The sequence below is a fragment of the Bufo gargarizans genome, chromosome 8 (assembly GCF_014858855.1).
Source record: "Bufo gargarizans isolate SCDJY-AF-19 chromosome 8, ASM1485885v1, whole genome shotgun sequence".
Lineage (NCBI taxonomy): Eukaryota > Metazoa > Chordata > Amphibia > Anura > Bufonidae > Bufo > Bufo gargarizans.
The window spans coordinates 115,805,996-115,822,862 of NC_058087.1; the positions used below are offsets into that span (position 1 = coordinate 115,805,996).

The 16,867-nt window shown below is 42.0% G+C and overlaps 1 protein-coding gene across 1 annotated transcript in view; it reads right to left on the reverse strand.

Annotated features, from left to right (window-relative positions):
* The window catches only part of SLC29A4 (solute carrier family 29 member 4), an 889,038-nt gene that overhangs the window by 177,327 nt on the left and 694,844 nt on the right, over positions 1-16,867 (reverse strand). The window contains exons 12-13 of the mRNA XM_044304489.1: positions 14,135-14,162; positions 10,022-10,036 (exon numbers count right to left, since the gene is read on the reverse strand). Coding sequence (XP_044160424.1) covers positions 10,022-10,036; positions 14,135-14,162 — 43 coding nt within the window. The remainder of the gene's footprint in view (positions 1-10,021; positions 10,037-14,134; positions 14,163-16,867) is intronic.

Sequence of the window (16,867 nt, forward strand, 5' to 3'; positions counted from 1 at the left end):
TGTCACTGTGAAGCGGGCATAACCCTTACACTTCCTGACCGATACTACATCATACTTGATGTTTTAAAGCATGTTATTCCAAACAATTTAGGAATGTTAGGTGATTTATGCACTTTATGGATTAAAACCCGAATCTGCATCAACTAAGTAATTTTCCATGGGAGTTTTGCCATTGATCCCCCTCCGGCATGCCACAGTCCAGGTGTTAGTCCCCTTGAAATAACTTTTACATCACTATTGTGGCCAGAAAGAGTCCCTGTGGGTTTTAAAATTCGCCTGCCTATTAAAGTCTTAGGCGGTTCACCCGGTTCGCCCGTTCGCGAACATTTGCTGAAATTTGTGTTTGCCGTTCGCGAACGGAAAATTTTATGTTCGCGACATCTCTAATATGGCGAAGACTCCGACGCAGCTAGCTCTCAAGGAGAAGTGGAACTCCGCGACCCCTCACCAGTATCGAAGTCTTTCCTTACTAAGGTACTGGGACAGGCGCTGGAAAAGGCAATAAAGCCAGTGCTTTCTGAACTATCCGACATTAAAACGGAAATAGCACAAATGGGGCATAGAGTGGAGTCTCTAGAAACCGCAACACAGGAGATAGTGGCACACTCCGCGGGAGTAGCGGAATATCTGGACTTCCATACCACAGAGATCAATAGAGCAATGTTAATGCTCGAAGATCAAGAAAATAGAAGCCGGAGGCGAAATGTTCGTATTAAGGGGTTACCCGAAACCTGGGCCTCTGAATCCTTGCGCAAAGTCGCTCTAGAAATATTTGCCGATCTCCTGGGTGAGGAGTCCGTTGGAGAGATAATAATAGAGCGGATCCATAGGGCGCTGAGACCTGCCCCAAAGCCGGCTGAAAGGCCCAGAGACGTCATATGTGGACTGCTTTCATTTGTGGATACCGCTCGCATAATGGCGGCCGCTAGAGATAAAAAGCAAATAATCTATGGTGGAGCAGAAATAGCCCTATACCAGGATATCGCGCCTACCACGCTTGCAAAAAGACGCACGATGAAGCCACTCCTGGACGAACTGAGAGCACACAAGATTCCCTACGTGTGGCTATACCCATTCGGACTTGCGATAATAAAAAATGGAAAACGCATCCTGATCCACACCCCAGATGACCTGGAAAGAGCCTGGGAAGCCATCGGTATTCGCCCAGTGGAAGTCGCCTCCTGGATGCCGCTGATACCATCTACAGACTTACCGAGCCTCCCGCAGATGGAATCCTGGAGGAAGATCCAGAAGAAGAAGTCCAAGTCAAACAGAGCGGCGGCCGAGATGAGTTCCTCACCGACCTGAAGGGGATCTGCAGGTCACAATCCAGGTTTTATGAAGGACGGTCAGAGAAGTAATACCTGACTCCAGATCTCCAGCGAGCGAATACCTCTTACAGGGTTTGAGCTCGGAGTTATTTTCTAATGTTTTTGAATGTTATCTAACGTTATATGTCAGAGGGTGAGTTACTAAGACTCTGTGGCTTGCCCCAATAATGGGGCCTGCAAATTTATTATAGGCCTTATGATATACTAACACTGTATGCGAATAGATGAGTGACAATATTCGCATTTTGTCATCGCCCCATTATTGTGTGGCGTTCGTGTGCCATCTAGATATAGTACCACTAGCATTCCCCCCCCCCTTTCCCCCCCCCATCTCCGTTTCCCTCACCTCCCCCCCCCCTCCCTTCTTTCCTACCTCCCTTCCCCAAATGCACGTGTCTCTACATTATAGGAAAAAAAAAAAAAAAGAGAAAAAGGCTTATATAATCCTAGCATGTGGATGACGAAATTAAAATACAGTGGTTTACGTCTAATACTTGCCTCATATAAGGTTCTGATACATTATCAGGTTATCAGGTTATTGATTTTAGAGAATCGTTTCTCCATCCCTAGAAGTAGGGAAAGACATGTTCAGCTTAGTGGGATCACCAACCAGCCTGTGAAAGATGGACTGGTTTGCAGGCTTGAAGTGCGAGGGATAAGTCCATCCTCTTACACCCTCCTAACTCGCATACACTAGATTTTGTAGTACTGTTTATTACTTTTTTTTTTCTCTTTTTCCTTTTTTCTTCCATAAATAATCTATCTTTCTTTTTCCTATTCTTTCCCCTTCTGTCTGTTTAATTCTACTACTCCTCCTCTTTTTTCTCCATCCCCCTCCTTCCCCCCCTGTAGATCGATCTAACTACATTGTATAGACAACCAGAGATCTGTCACCTGGGAGATAATGGCGGAAGTGAAAATAACAACATTTAACGTAAAGGGCCTCAACTCGCCTCAGAAGAGAGGCCAGGTTATGTTAGCCATAAAAAAATGGGTGCTCACATAGTCTTTCTACAAGAGACACACCTAAGGCAGAAAAAAATACCTAATTTTCCTACGCGCGTATTTGACCAATCGTTTCATGGCACCCACCCTACTTCAGCTTCCAAGGGAGTCTCCATTGCCATCCATCACTCAATACCTTTCACACTACACCAGCAGCACAAGGATGATGAGGGTAGACTCCTGATCCTGAAAGGTGAGATTGCTTCCCGAAAATATACTTTAGTTAACCTATACGCACCTAACAAGGCTACGGTCCAATGGCTGCTTAAAACGCTGAATACCATTGAGCACTATGCAGAGGGCCAAGTGATTCTGGGCGCTGACCTTAACCTGGTCCTGAATCCTGAACTGGACTCATCTACCACAAAATCACACATTGCCCAGAAACACATTAGCAGGCTACACAAAAAGCTACAAAATCTGAAACTGATTGATGCATGGAGGACTAGCAACCCTTCTGTGAAAGACTATTCTTTCTTCTCCATTCCGCACGGCTCCTATCAACGACTTGACCACATACTAATTTCTGCCTCTCTTTTGCCTGTCTCCAGCGCAGCCGAGATTGGGAACATCACCATCTCTGACCACGCTCCCTGCCACGTGACCCTTGCCCTCGCCTCCCTACCAAGGAGAGAATGGAATTGGAAACTAAACGAATCCCTATTGAACAACAGAGTTCATATCGAACAGGTTAGATCTCAACTGGAATTGTATTTCGAGACCAATTCCACCGCACATAGCACCTCACCTATAGAATGGGAGGCCCATAAGGCATACATTAGGGGCTGCTTCATCTCTATTGGGACACGGGTCAAAAAGGAGCAGCAGAAGACCCTAGAATCCATTCTAGACCAGATTTCTAAGATTGAAAAACTTAACAAATTATCTTCTTGTAAAAAAAAACAGGCAGACTTAGTAGAACTGAGAACCCAGCTTAAAAAACTGTTAGCTCAGAAAGTGAGGAAACAGTGGTTACACTTCCAGCACAAGGTGTACGCACATGGCGATAAGGGAGGTAAAATGATGACAGCAATTTTAAAAAAGGCTAAAAATTTGTCATATATCCCCAAGATAAGAAAGGTAGATGGTACTGTCACTCAGGAGACTCCGGAAATGGCTGAAGCTTTTCAAAAATTTTATGAAGACCTCTATAATCTAAACAAATATATTCCCCTCAACCATGGGGATGCTAGGCGGATGCAGATCAAAAACTTCCTGGACTCACTAGAGCTCCCGGTAGTACGCACAGCCGATTTAGAATCCCTGACTACCCCAATTACACTAGCAGAAGTGAAATCCATTGTGAGCAGTTTCCCACCAGGGAAGAGCCCTGGACCAGACGGTCTGCCCCTCCTCTACTATAGGACTTTCCAAGACATCCTATTACCTAGATTCACTAACATATGCAACACACTCTTACAAGGAGGCCAGCTACCCAGACAGACACAAGAATCTTATGTCACTCTCATACATAAAGAAGGCAAAGATCCTCAGAACTGCGGAAGCTACAGGCCAATTTCCCTCTTGAACCTGGACCTAAAGATATGGGCCAAAATCCTAGCAACCAGACTAGGCAAGCTACTTCCTTACCTAATAGGCCCAGAACAGTCAGGATTCATCCAAGGTAGAGAAGGGAAAGATAACGCCCATAGAATCTTTCATGCAATCCATGCAGCCAAGACAAAGAGGTTCCAGTTGGCTCTGTTAAGCATAGATGCGGAAAAGGCATTTGACAGAGTCAACTGGAACTTTATGGAAATGGTGCTAAAAAAGTTTGTCATACCAGAACCTTTCATTCACTCAATACTCACTCTCTATCAGCAACCCCATGCCAGGTTGAAGGTTAATGGAACGCTGTCTCCAACCTTTGAGATCTCAAACGGTACCAGACAGGGGTGCCCATTGTCCCCCTCTCTGTTCATCTTGGTTGTGGAAACGCTTATCCAGTTAGTCAGACAGACACCTGAGATCCAAGGAGTAAGTCGGGGCGAGGCAGACTTGAAATGTACTGCTTTCGCTGACGATCTATTATTCCTGGTGACCAACCCTGAGATAGGATTAGACCACTTGACCAAGAAAATAGAGATCTTTAGCCACATTTCAGACTTCAAGGTCAACCATTCTAAATCCGAAATATTAAATATTTCATTCCCTGAAGCACGAGCAGCTTCCCTCCGGACCCAACTGCCCTTCCACTGGACCAAAGGCCCCTTAAAATATCTCGGGATATTAATACCTAATAACCTAGAGGAATTATTTGCATGTAACTTCATTCCCCTCAAAAGCGATACTGCACGACTACTACAAAAATACAACCTGCCATACTTATCCTGGATGGGTAGAAAGAACGTGATCAAAGCCTATATTTTCCCTAAGATCCTGTATGTAATGCAAATGGTCCCGATCCACTTGCCGAAAACATTTTTCCAGGAGATTAGGAGACTTTTTTCACAGTTCTTATGGAACGGTAGGCGATCTAGGATATCGCATTCCCTCTTAATTAGACATAAACTTAGGGGTGGGCTGGGCCTCCCGGATGTGGCAAAGTACTACCAGGCAATGCAGCTAAATAGATGGCTAGAATCCGTTGACCCTAAGAGACGACCAGATGTGTATGACCTAATGCAACAAAATGTGGGACCTATGCTCCAGAGACTCCTCTGGCTGCCCAAAACAAGGTCAGGTAAGGACAAGGATCTCGACCCCTTATTGAAAGGGATCAGAGAGACTTGGAGAGAACTAAATAATACATTAGCTCCTAACCCATCTCCACTGCTGCCAGCAAACCTTATTCCCGACTTATTAGGTAAGAGTAGTGATATTCACCCCCGAAATATGGGCCTCCTTGACTCAAACTAGAATAGGTGACTTATCTCTGAACACTGAAGAGACCATTTTAAGCAAAATACCGGAGCGAATTAAAGACTCGCCGGGTTTCTTTCTAACGAGAGCATACTTAGGTGCTGTGTGCGGTGGACTGGGAAAGAGGTGCACACCAGGTAGATCTCTAACCGATTTTGAAAAAGCAATACTCTCCCCCCTCCCTAACCAGAGGAGGATCGCATCATTCTATACCTTGGTGGGAGCCGAGGGCGAGGCGAAAGAAACACTATATATAAGGGAATGGGAGAAAGAACTTAACACTGTTTTTTCTGATCATGATCTTAAAAAGATTCTAGCATTTTCACATGGAACTTCACCGTGTATACGCCTACAAGAAAACCACTTCAAGCTTCTTACCAGATGGTATAGAACTCCAGAGTTCTTACATAGATGTGGTGTGGCCCCTGATCGACTGTGCTGGAGATGTGGCAAAGACACAGGCTCACTGTCTCATATTTGGTGGTCGTGCCCACTGATCATACCATTTTGGGATAACATCACCAAGATAATTAAAAAAGTTACCACCCCTGAGTTCAAGCTCACTGCGGAAATGGTTTTCTTCTCCCTGCCAACTGACACATATAGGCCATCAAAGCATAACTTAGTGACCCATCTCATTTCGGCAGCTAAGGCCATTATCCCTCTCCATTGGAAAGATACCAGCACCCCTTCCATACAGGAGTGGGAGGCCAAAGTAAACCTAATATCCCAATTCGAAGAAATGACAAGTTGGATCAACAGAAACCACGAGAGATATCTAAAAACTTGGCAACCTTGGAAGAAACTGAATGAGGGTGGGCGTGCTTGTGCTGAGAGTGGGTCTGGAGACAAAGATCAGTGAGTGACCAACAGGGAAAACAGCTGCAAGTTGTTCAAGGATATTGACGGACTCAATTGTAGTAGGCGTCGATGTACTCCCCCTCCCCCTCCCCCCTCCCCTCTTCAGTTTTTCTCCTCTCTTCATCTTCTTTTCTTTTCTTTTCCTTCTATTCTTTTCTTTCTCTTTGTCTGCTATTCATATTATTTCTTCATGCCATTGTCCAGATCTTTACTGCATGAATGTAATGTATGACATTCGCATTGCCATATTGCCAGGATGCCTCTAAGTAGTCAAAGTTGTTCAAATAACTATGATATTGTTATGCAATATTTAAAATGCCATGCCTGGATTTTGTAATTCCTCCTTACGTGGAGGTAAATGATTGTCTACTGGATACTTCTGTTTATATTTCTATTTAAAAATTCTGAAAATAAAGAATTTATAAAAAAAAATAAAAAATTGCACACTGACTAATACAGATGATGTAGATTGCAAAAAAAGTCTTTTTTTGGTAACATAATATGAAAGCTGTTTATATTAAACTTGAATTTAACACTTGCAGATAAGGAAAATACTGTTTTTTGAAAAAATAAAATAAAAAAAATTTAAAACCCCAGAAAATGATGGGTGTATTTCTACCTTAAATTGCACACTGACTAATACAGATGTTGTAAATTGCCCAGAAAAAGTCTTCTTTGGTAACAGAATATGAAAGCTGTATATATTAAACTTGAATTTAACACTTGCAGATATGGAAAATACTGTTTTTGAAAACAATAGTGTGTTTTTAAAGCCCCAGAAAATGATGGGTGTATTTCTACCTTAAATTGCACACTGACTAATACAGATGCTGTAGATTGGCAAAAAAAGGTCTTTTTTTGGTAACAGAATATGAAAGCTGTATATATTAAACTTGAATTTAACACTTGCAGATAAGGAAAATACTGTTTTTTGAAAAAATAGTAACATAGTAACATAGTACATAAGGCCGAAAAAAGACATTTGTCCATCCAGTTCGGCCTGTTATCCCGCAAGTTGATCCAGAGGAAGACCCCTCTCTAGTAGCTATAGCCTGTAATATTATTAAGCTCCAGAAATACGTCCAGGCCCCTCTTGAATTCCTTTATTGTACTCACCATCACCACCTCCTCAGGCAGAGAGCTCCATATTCTCACTGCTCTTACCGTAAAGAATCCTTTTCTATGTTTGTGTACAAACCTTCTTTCCTCCAGACGCAGAGGATGTCCCCTCGTCACAGTCACAGTCCTGGGGATAAATAGCTGATGGGATAGATCTCTGTACTGACCCCTGATATATTTATACATATTAATTAGATCTCCCCTCAGTCGTCTTTTTTCTAAAGTGAATAACCCTAATTTTGATAATCTTTCAGGGTACTGTAGTTGCCCCATTCCAGTTATTACTTTAGTTGCCCTCCTCTGGACCTTCTCCAGCTCTGCTATGTCTGCCTTGTTTACAGGAGCTCAGAACTGTACACAGTACTCCATGTGTGGTCTGACTAGCGATTTGTAAAGTGGTAGGACTATGTTCTTATCACGGGAATCTATGCCCCTTCTGATGCAACCCATTATCTTGTTGGCCTTGGCAGCAGCTGCCTGACACTGGTTTTTGCAGCTTAGTTTGCTGTTTATTAAAATTCCTAGGTCCTTTTCCATGTCAGTGTTACTGAGTGTTTTACCATTTAGTATGTATGGTTGACTTGCATTTTTCCTTCCCATGTGCAAAACTTTACATTTATCAGTGTTAAACCCCATCTGCCACTTATCTGCCCAAGCCTCCAGTCTATCCAGATCCCTCTGTAGTAGTATACTGTCCTCATCAGTGTAAATTACTTTACACAGTTTAGTGTCATCTGCGAAAATTGATACTTTACTATGCAAACCTTCTACAAGATCATTAATAAATATATTGAAGAGAATAGGGCCCAATACTGACCCCTGAGGTACCCCACTAGTGACAGTGACCCAATCTGAGTGTGTACCGTTAATAACCACCCTCTGTTTTCTAGCACTGAGGCAGTTACTTACCCACATACAGATGTTTTCTCCCAGTCCGAGCATTCTCATTTTATATACTAACCTTTTATGTGGTACAGTGTCAAATGCTTTGGAGAAGTTCAGATATACGACATCCATTGATTCGCCGCTGTCAAGTCTAGAACTTACCTCCTCATAGAAACTGATTAAATTAGTCTGATATGACCGATCCCTCACGAAACCATGCTGATATGGCGTTATTTGCTTATTTCTGTTGAGATGCTCTAATATAGCATCTCTCAGAAAACCTTCAAACAGTTTACCCACAACAGATGTTAAACTTACCGGCCTATAGTTTCCAGGGTCTGTTTTTGGCCCCTTTTTGAATATTGGCACCACATATGCCATGCGCCAATCCTGTGGGACATTCCCTGTCAGTATAGAGTCTGCAAATATCAGAAATAAGGGTCTGGCTATGACATTACTTAATTCCTTTAGGATACGGGGGTGTATGTCATCCGGTCCTGGCAAATTGTCTATTTTAATCTTTTTAAGTCGCTGATGTACTTCTTCCTGGGTCAGACAGGACACTTTTAATGGGGAATTTATTTTTGCGTTCTGCATGTCATCTGACAATTTATTTTCCTCAGTGAATACATTGGAGAAAAAAATATTTAACAGCTTTGCTTTCTCCTCATCGCTCTCTGCGACTTCCCCCTCATTACTCTTTAAAGGGCCGACACCTTCAGATTTATACTTTTTAACATTTATATAATTGAAGAACATTTTAGGGTTAGTTTTACTCTCTTTGGCAATTAATCTCTCGGTCTCTAGTTTGGCCGCTTTTATTTGTTTTTTACATGTTCTATTTTTTTCCTTATAGTTTTTCAGTGCTTCCGTGCTCCCCTCCTGTTTCAGTGAATGATATGCTTTCTTTTTGTCATTTATTGCTTTCGTTACAGTTCTATTTATCCACATTGGTTTCTTTTTATTCCTTAACCTTTTATTACCATACGGTATGTACCTCTCACAATGAGATTTTAGGATGTTTTTAAAGATATCCCATTTTGTGGCTGTATTTTTATTTTTGACGACTTTGTCCCAGTTAGTTTGGCCTATGGCCTCTCTTAGTTGGCTAAATTTAGCCTTTTTGAAGTTTGGTATTTTTGTTCCTCCCTGTAGAAACGCTCTTTTGAATGATAATTGGAAGGTTATTACTTTGTGGTCACTATTTCCCAGGTGTCCCCCAACCTGCACGTCTGTTGTTCTGTCCGGCCTATTGGTTAATACTAAGTCCAGTATGGCCGTCCCTCTAGTCGGGTCCTGAACCAGTTGGGAGAGGTAATTGTCTTTGGTTATTGCCAAGAACCTGTTTCCTTTATGAGATATACAAGTTTCAGTTTCCCAGTCTATATCTGGGTAGTTGAAGTCCCCCATAATAACCACCTCATTATGATTTGCCGCCTCGTCTATCTCGTTTAGTAATAGATTTTCTGTGGACTCTGGTATATTAGGTGGTTTATAGCAAACTCCTATTAGTAATTTATTGTTGTTTTTAGCTCCATGTATCTCTACCCACAGTGACTCCACATGTTCATGTCCCTCACTTATATCTTCGCGGAGTGTGGGCTTTAGACCGGACTTTACATAAAGGCAGACCCCTCCCCCTCTCCGGTTTTGACGATCCTTTCTAAACAGACTGTAACCTTGTACATTAAGCGCCCAGTCATAGCTATCATCCAGCCATGTCTCAGTTATTCCCACTACGTCATAGTCCTCCTCACACATCACTAATTCCAGTTCACCAGTTTTATTAGTCAGGCTTCTGGCATTAGTATACATACATTTGAGAGGTTTATGTATATTTTTTACCCTACACCTTTCCTTCTGAACTGTTCTAGTCCCTCCTTCCATTCCTCCCCCAGTCCCATTACTTTGCCCCCGGTCTCTATCTGCACTATCTTCCCGTCCTATAACGTAATTACCCTCCCCCCCAGTCCCTAGTTTAAACACTCCTCCAACCTTCTAGCCATCTTTCTCCCCAGCATATTTTAAAACATTTTTAAAACCCCGGAAAATGTATTTTTTTTTGTAAAAGAATTTGAAAGCTATATATTTTATACTTGAATTTAACACTTGCAGATCTGTAAAATACAGTTTTTTGAAGAAAAAAAGTGTGTTTTTCAAACCACAGAAAATGCTGGGTGCATTTCTAGCTTAAATTGCACACTGACTAATACAGATGTTGTAGATTGCCAAAAAAGTCTTTTTTTGGTAACAGAATATGAAAGCTGCATATATTAAACTTAAATTTAACACTTGCAGATAAGGAAAATACAGTTTTTTGTGTTTGCATTATAAAAGTGTCAGTCTTATTGTCCTGTTGCTCTTTTACCCAGGTTTTAAGGGCTAAGATAAATTCCTGGCCCGACTGGTCTGTGGTCTTATCTACAGGGACAGTACCAGGGGCCTTTGCCAACATTTGATTCTTAAGTACTTCCCCTCCTTTAGTCTCTAGAAGACTCTCCAGATCCAGCCAAGTGGCTTTATATGCGGTCTGGATACATTCCAATTTACAAAGGAAAGTGCTGGGGACAGTACAGGGGTCTGGCAAAGTGTTACACATGGCCAGCAACTCACTAGGAGTCCATGACCTATAAACATTATGATCATGTGTTTCCACTTGCCCAGCTCTAACTGTGGGGAGGGTCTTATTGACCAATGGGTATAAGCCCACACGAGAGTGTGGCTTGGGGGCCCCACAGGCTGAGAATTTCTCTCTTGAGTCTGGGTTTTGTTGTCCACAATTATGACAAGTCCACCCCTCCGGGCCATTATATGGAGGTGGTGCTGTGGGAGGGAGAGATTTCTGTGGGTTCTGGGGAATAATACACAGTACTTCAGAAGGGATGGTTAATTCTTTTACTGGCAACTTAATTTCATCCTATATTTTATACATAGTCCCTTTGTCAGTGTCTTTTGCCTTATGGGCAGTCATAGACATTCCCTGGGTTACAACCTACCACATTGTGGCCTGGTCATATTTGTTATGGTCTTCCAACCACCCCTTAAAATTTGTGAGAATTTTCTGACATACTGGTTCATCCAATGTTCCATTCACACCTGCTCCCAATTTCTTTAGCATTTGTCTACAGTTTTTGTTTGCTTCAGTGCCCTTTCTGCATTGCATAATATCAATTGCAGAGACCCTTTTCTCTGCTCCTTTCTCAGAGGTGTGTGAGTACCTGGGTAGTGAATTACAAGGAGCCACCCATGGGATGGGGGCTACAAACAGTATTTTCCTTATCTGCAAGTGTTAAATTCAAGTTTAATATATACAGCTTTCATATTCTGTTACCCAAAAAAATACTTTTTTGGCAATCTGCAACATCTGTATTTTTTCAATGTGCAATTTAAGGAAGAAATACACCCATCATTTTCTGTGGTTTGAAAAACACACATTTTTTCTCAAAAAACTGTATTTTCCATATCTGCAAGTGTTAAATTCAAGTTTAATATATACAGCTTTCGTATTCTGTTACCAAAAAAATACTTTTTTGGCAATCTGCAACATCTGTATTTTTTCAGTGTGCAATTTAAGCTAGAAATACACCCATCATTTTCTGGGGTTTGAAAAACACACAGTTTCTTTTTTCAAAAAACAGTATTTTCCTTATCTGCAAGTGTTAAATTTAAGTTTAATATATACAGCTTTCATATTCTGTTACCAAAAAAATATTTTTTTTGGCAATCTGCAACATCTGTATTTTTCCAGTGTGCAATTTAAGGTAGAAATACACCAATCATTTTTTGGGGTTTTAAAAACACACTATTGTTTTCAAAAACAGTATTTTCCATATCTGCAAGTGTTAAATTCAAGTTTAATATATACAGCTTTCATACAGACGCTAAGCAGACTGTAGCTGACTATGCCACAACTTTAGAACAGCTCAGGCTTGACTATGGATATGAGACAGGAGACAGTGAGGACATGAGACTATTAAAACAAACATTCATGTCTAGATTAAAAGCACCCATACAGGATGCTGTAAAGAAGGCTTGCCCTGATTGGCGGACAAACAAGTTCCCTGACCTAGTAGCCAAAGCAAAGGGAGCTGAGCTAGACTTTCAAAATAAAAAGAAGCCAATAATGGCTAACCAACCCTTTAACCCCTTAGTGACCACCCAGACATGTTTTTACTGACGTAAACAAAGGGATTTTTAGCTAAACGGCTGGCTTTAATCAATCATTACATGTACTTAAAATTGTGCATTAAAAACTATAACTTGTCCTGCAAAAAATAAGACCTCATACAAGTACATTTATGAAAAAACAAAAAAGTTCTAGCTCTTGGAATGCAAAAAAATGTGCTTGGTCACTAAGGGGTTCAACCTAAGGGCAGGTTCCAGAAAAAGGTACCAGGTGGGGTTCAGTCTCCACGTAACTGGAACCAAGTAACATGCTGGAATTGTGGGAAAAATTGGCATTTTTCAGCCAAATGTCCCCGGAGAGATCAGGCTACTGCCCAGACCTCTTAATGAAGTGATGGCAATCCTGTGAGTTCCCCTAACGTTAACTACCCCCTTGACACAACCCCAGGTCCACAACTAATCATTACATCCACATTTGAGGACACAGGTAATTCAATTGATTTTTTTGGTAGACATAGGAGCAGCCCATACGCTAATACAAGAAAAATATGTGCCTGAGGAGCTTATCTCCTCAGAATACATTTATTGTCAAGCGGTTGAGGGAACGACTGTTAAACTCCCACTAACAAAGCCTGTTAAACTTAACATTCATGATGCTGCATCTATTGTCACGCATGTATTGGTAAGCTCAGATAGTCCATATAATTTGCTGGGGACTGACATACTCAATGCTATGAGAGCATCTGTGGATTTCTCTTCATGAAAACCCCAAATTACAGACCCTGTGCCTGAAGAGACTCTGTGGGCAATTATGTCCTTAAAGACACTTAGTGCCTCCTCTACCTCTCAATTTACACCCCCAGATTGGCTGTCTGAAGTGCCATCACATTTGTGGGCAACTTCCAAGACAGACGTGGGCAGACTACCAGTAAATCCGATGGTTGTGCAGCTGAAACCGGGCATTAAGCCGCCATGTGTACATCAGTACCCACTAAGTTCTTCACAGGAAGATGCTATTGCAAAAGATCTAAAAGATCTGTTGGGGAAAGGGTTAATAATCCCTATAAAAAGCCCAATACACCCCTATTTCCTGTAAAGAAGAGACAGACTGTAAAGGGTCAACCTCCAGTCTATTGTATGGTACATGATTTAAGGGTAGTAAATTATTTAACTGTCATACATACCCCACAGGTGCCCAATCCACACACGCTGTTAAACCAAGTACCCATAGATGCCACATCTTTTACTGTCATTGATCTTGCAAATGCTTTCTTCCCTGCCCTTTAGATGAAGAATGCTGGCCCTATTTTGCTTTCATTTTCCACCACAAGCAGTATGCATGGGTAGTTTTACCACAAGGGGCAGCCAATTCTCACATTCTGTGTTGCAGTCCTGGCAGCCGGCCTATCCAGCCACTGTTCTTTTGCAATATATTGATGATCTCTTGCTTTGTTGCCACAGCTCTGAATAGTGTAAGGAAGAAACTTTATCTTTGCTTATTTTCCTTGCTGAAAATAAAAAGATTCAACTTTGTAAATCTACTGTGATTTTACTATTTCTCCAGGTACTAAACACCTTACATTTGAGAGGGTTACTGCTATACAGCAGCACCCCCTGCCAAGTACTCCAAGGGCTCTGCGTGCCTTTATTGGCCTTGTCAGTTACTGTCGCCCCTGGATTAAGGATTGCTCTCAGATGATGCATGACTGCCTCAAAGTATAGACTTTTGAACTCACACCAGAACCTGTGAGTGCATTTCATGCATTAAAACTAACTCTCACTACAACACCAGCATTGGGCATCCCCAATTACAAACAAAATTTCACATTGTATTGTCATGAGCAAGGGGGATTTGCCTCAGGTGTACTGATGCAAAAAACACGGGGACCGTATGCGGCCCATTGCATACTATTCTACCAGTTTGGATTGTATTGCCAGAGCACTACCCACATGTTTCAGAGCTGCTGCTGCAGCCTCTAAATTAGTGCTAAAGACAGAAGACTTGGTACTACAACACATTACAAGTACCACATTCAGTTGCTGAACTACTACACACCACCAAACAAACATTTGTCTCAAGCCAGAATCACAAAAGATGAGATGACACTACTCAGTCTCCACATTACCTTAGAGTGATGTACAGTTCTAAATCCAGCTAATTTGATGCCAGTGGATTTAGAAGAGGAGGTGGAAGTAGGAGGAGTAGAAATGTCTGATCCAGTTGCAAATCATAACTGTCATGAATTGATGATTGCAGAAACAAAAAGGGTTACCAAATGTTACTGAAACACAATTTACAAATCCTGATGCTGAGTATTTTGTAGATGGCTCCAGATGGTGGAATGACGAACAAGGACACTTTGTCACCAGGTATGCGGTAATCCAAGATGGTAAGGTAATCATACAAAAACCACTCCCATCCTGAGCTTCCGCACAGGAGGCGGAGTTGAATGCACTTACTGATGCATGTACATTGGGTAAAGGACTGAGAATAAATTGTTACACTGATTCCATATATGCTTTCGGGGTAGAACATGACTTTGGTGTTATCTGGAAAACTAGGGGATTTCTGATTTCATTGGGCAAACCAATAAAAAATTCAGAAGCAGTACAGAGCCTCATAGTGGCCCTAGAGTTGCCCACAGAGGTAGCCATTGTTAAAGTACCAGCCCATGTGAAGCAAGATGATCCGCTAGCTGTGGGAAATGCTCAAGCAGACCAAGCAGCCAAACAAGGAGCCGGTCTGCCGCTCCTGACATTGTTTTTTTTTTTTCAACTATGCCAGATTTGTCGCTCTTGCAGGAATTACGGGCTCAGATAACACCTCAAGGCAAAAAAGTATGGATGGAGGTGGGGGCCATAAGGACAGGAGAGCTCTGGCAGGTAAATGGCAGAACATGTTTGCCTCGGAGTTTGTATGCAATGATGGCCAATTTAGCACATGGCCTTACTCATTTGTCAAAAGGAGCTATGAGTGCATTAGTGTTAGAACATTGGTTTTCCCCTGGAATTCAGACCCTCTTTGAAACGTTGGCTCAGGGTTGTCTTACATGTGCCAGACATAACCCTGAGCGGTTTGTAAAGACCCCCAAGAAACACACTCCCAAACTCTTGTACCCGTTTCAAAGAGTGCAGGTGGATTACATACAGCTACCCAAAGTGGGCACATATGAGTTTGTCCTTGTAGCCATTGATGTATTCTACGGCTACGGCCAAAAATACTGCTAAGAAAATATTGTCTGAGGTAGTCTGCAGATATGGGATTCCAGAGGTGATAGAGTCAGACAGAGGGACTCACTTCACTGGGGAGATAATGGGACACATACTGAAGACCCTAGTGATCACACAAGCTCTGCACACTCCCCATAACCCGGAAAGCAGTGGAAAGGTCGAAAGACTTAATGGGAAAATTAAATTAAAATTACAAAAGTATTTAGACTCACGCAGTTCTATGAACTGGGTAGAAGCTTTACCAGTAGTATTATATGCCATCCGCACTACTTCTACTGGACAAGAAAAGCTTAGTCCTTTTAAAATTTTGTTTGGTTCTGCACCAAGGACAGGGTTATATTTTCCACAGCAGTTGCAAGCAGACTACTCTACCCTGACCTCATATTTGGTGGAGTTGTATGAACATCTGTCAAAGGTGCATTCACGTGTTTTCTCTTCTATACCAGATCCTAATTCTCTTGACGGTACACACTCTCTGGTTCCTGGAGATTGGGTAGTCCTGAAGAGGCATGTAAGAAAGACCCTGGAGCCAAGGTTTGACGGTCCATATCAGGTGCAACTGACCGCACCCACCGCCGTCAAGCTGAACAGGAGACCAGTCTGGGTCCATGCAAGTCATTGCAAAAAGTTTCTGAAGACAGACAGTCACGAACAGGAAAGCAGTCCCACTGTTGTGGATCCAACCAGTTATGAGAGTAACATGGATCAGTAGACTATAACAATGCATGTAATGCCTTGCCTGTTTCTTTGTATTCTATGTTTTTGTGCGCAGGTGAAAGGAGGAAAACATACAAATTCCATTTGACAATTACATCAGCAGACTGCCAAGCAGCTGAATACTACTGACTGTTGGATATGCTCTCATATCCCCGCTCACCACAAGGGAATGCCTCTGATAGGTGTTCCAATCTCTACGAATGATTTGAATCTCACAGACTATAGTTATGATGTTCACAAAGATGTAGATCACACCTCACATAATGCTATTTCTGATCAAGGGATATACTTAGAGATTGCTGGTATAATCTCTCCGCCCACTATATGTTTGGGGCCTATGTATGTGAAACATATAGCTAAGATAAAGGGCCGCTTTGTCAGTTTACCACAGATATAGGTATGTGGGGGAAAATAGATTGTAGAAATTCTACTCTGATATTCAATATGGAATTTGGGGAGACTTCATGTGACATAGTGAATACTAACTGTAATAGTTTGTGTTTCTGTCCAACTATGAAAGCTTCTTGTGCTCCCAGGTGTGCCTGTCCAGGAGAAGCGGACGAGGACCAATGGAATTGTGAGACCAAATTGTATGATAATATGATATGGTTTCAGGAATGTCTGGGACGTCACGGCAGGATGATTCCCAAAGTCCTGAAACAAGGACTATACTACATTTGTGGTAACAGAGCTTACTCATGGCTCCCTATGGGGGCATGGGGCAACTGTTC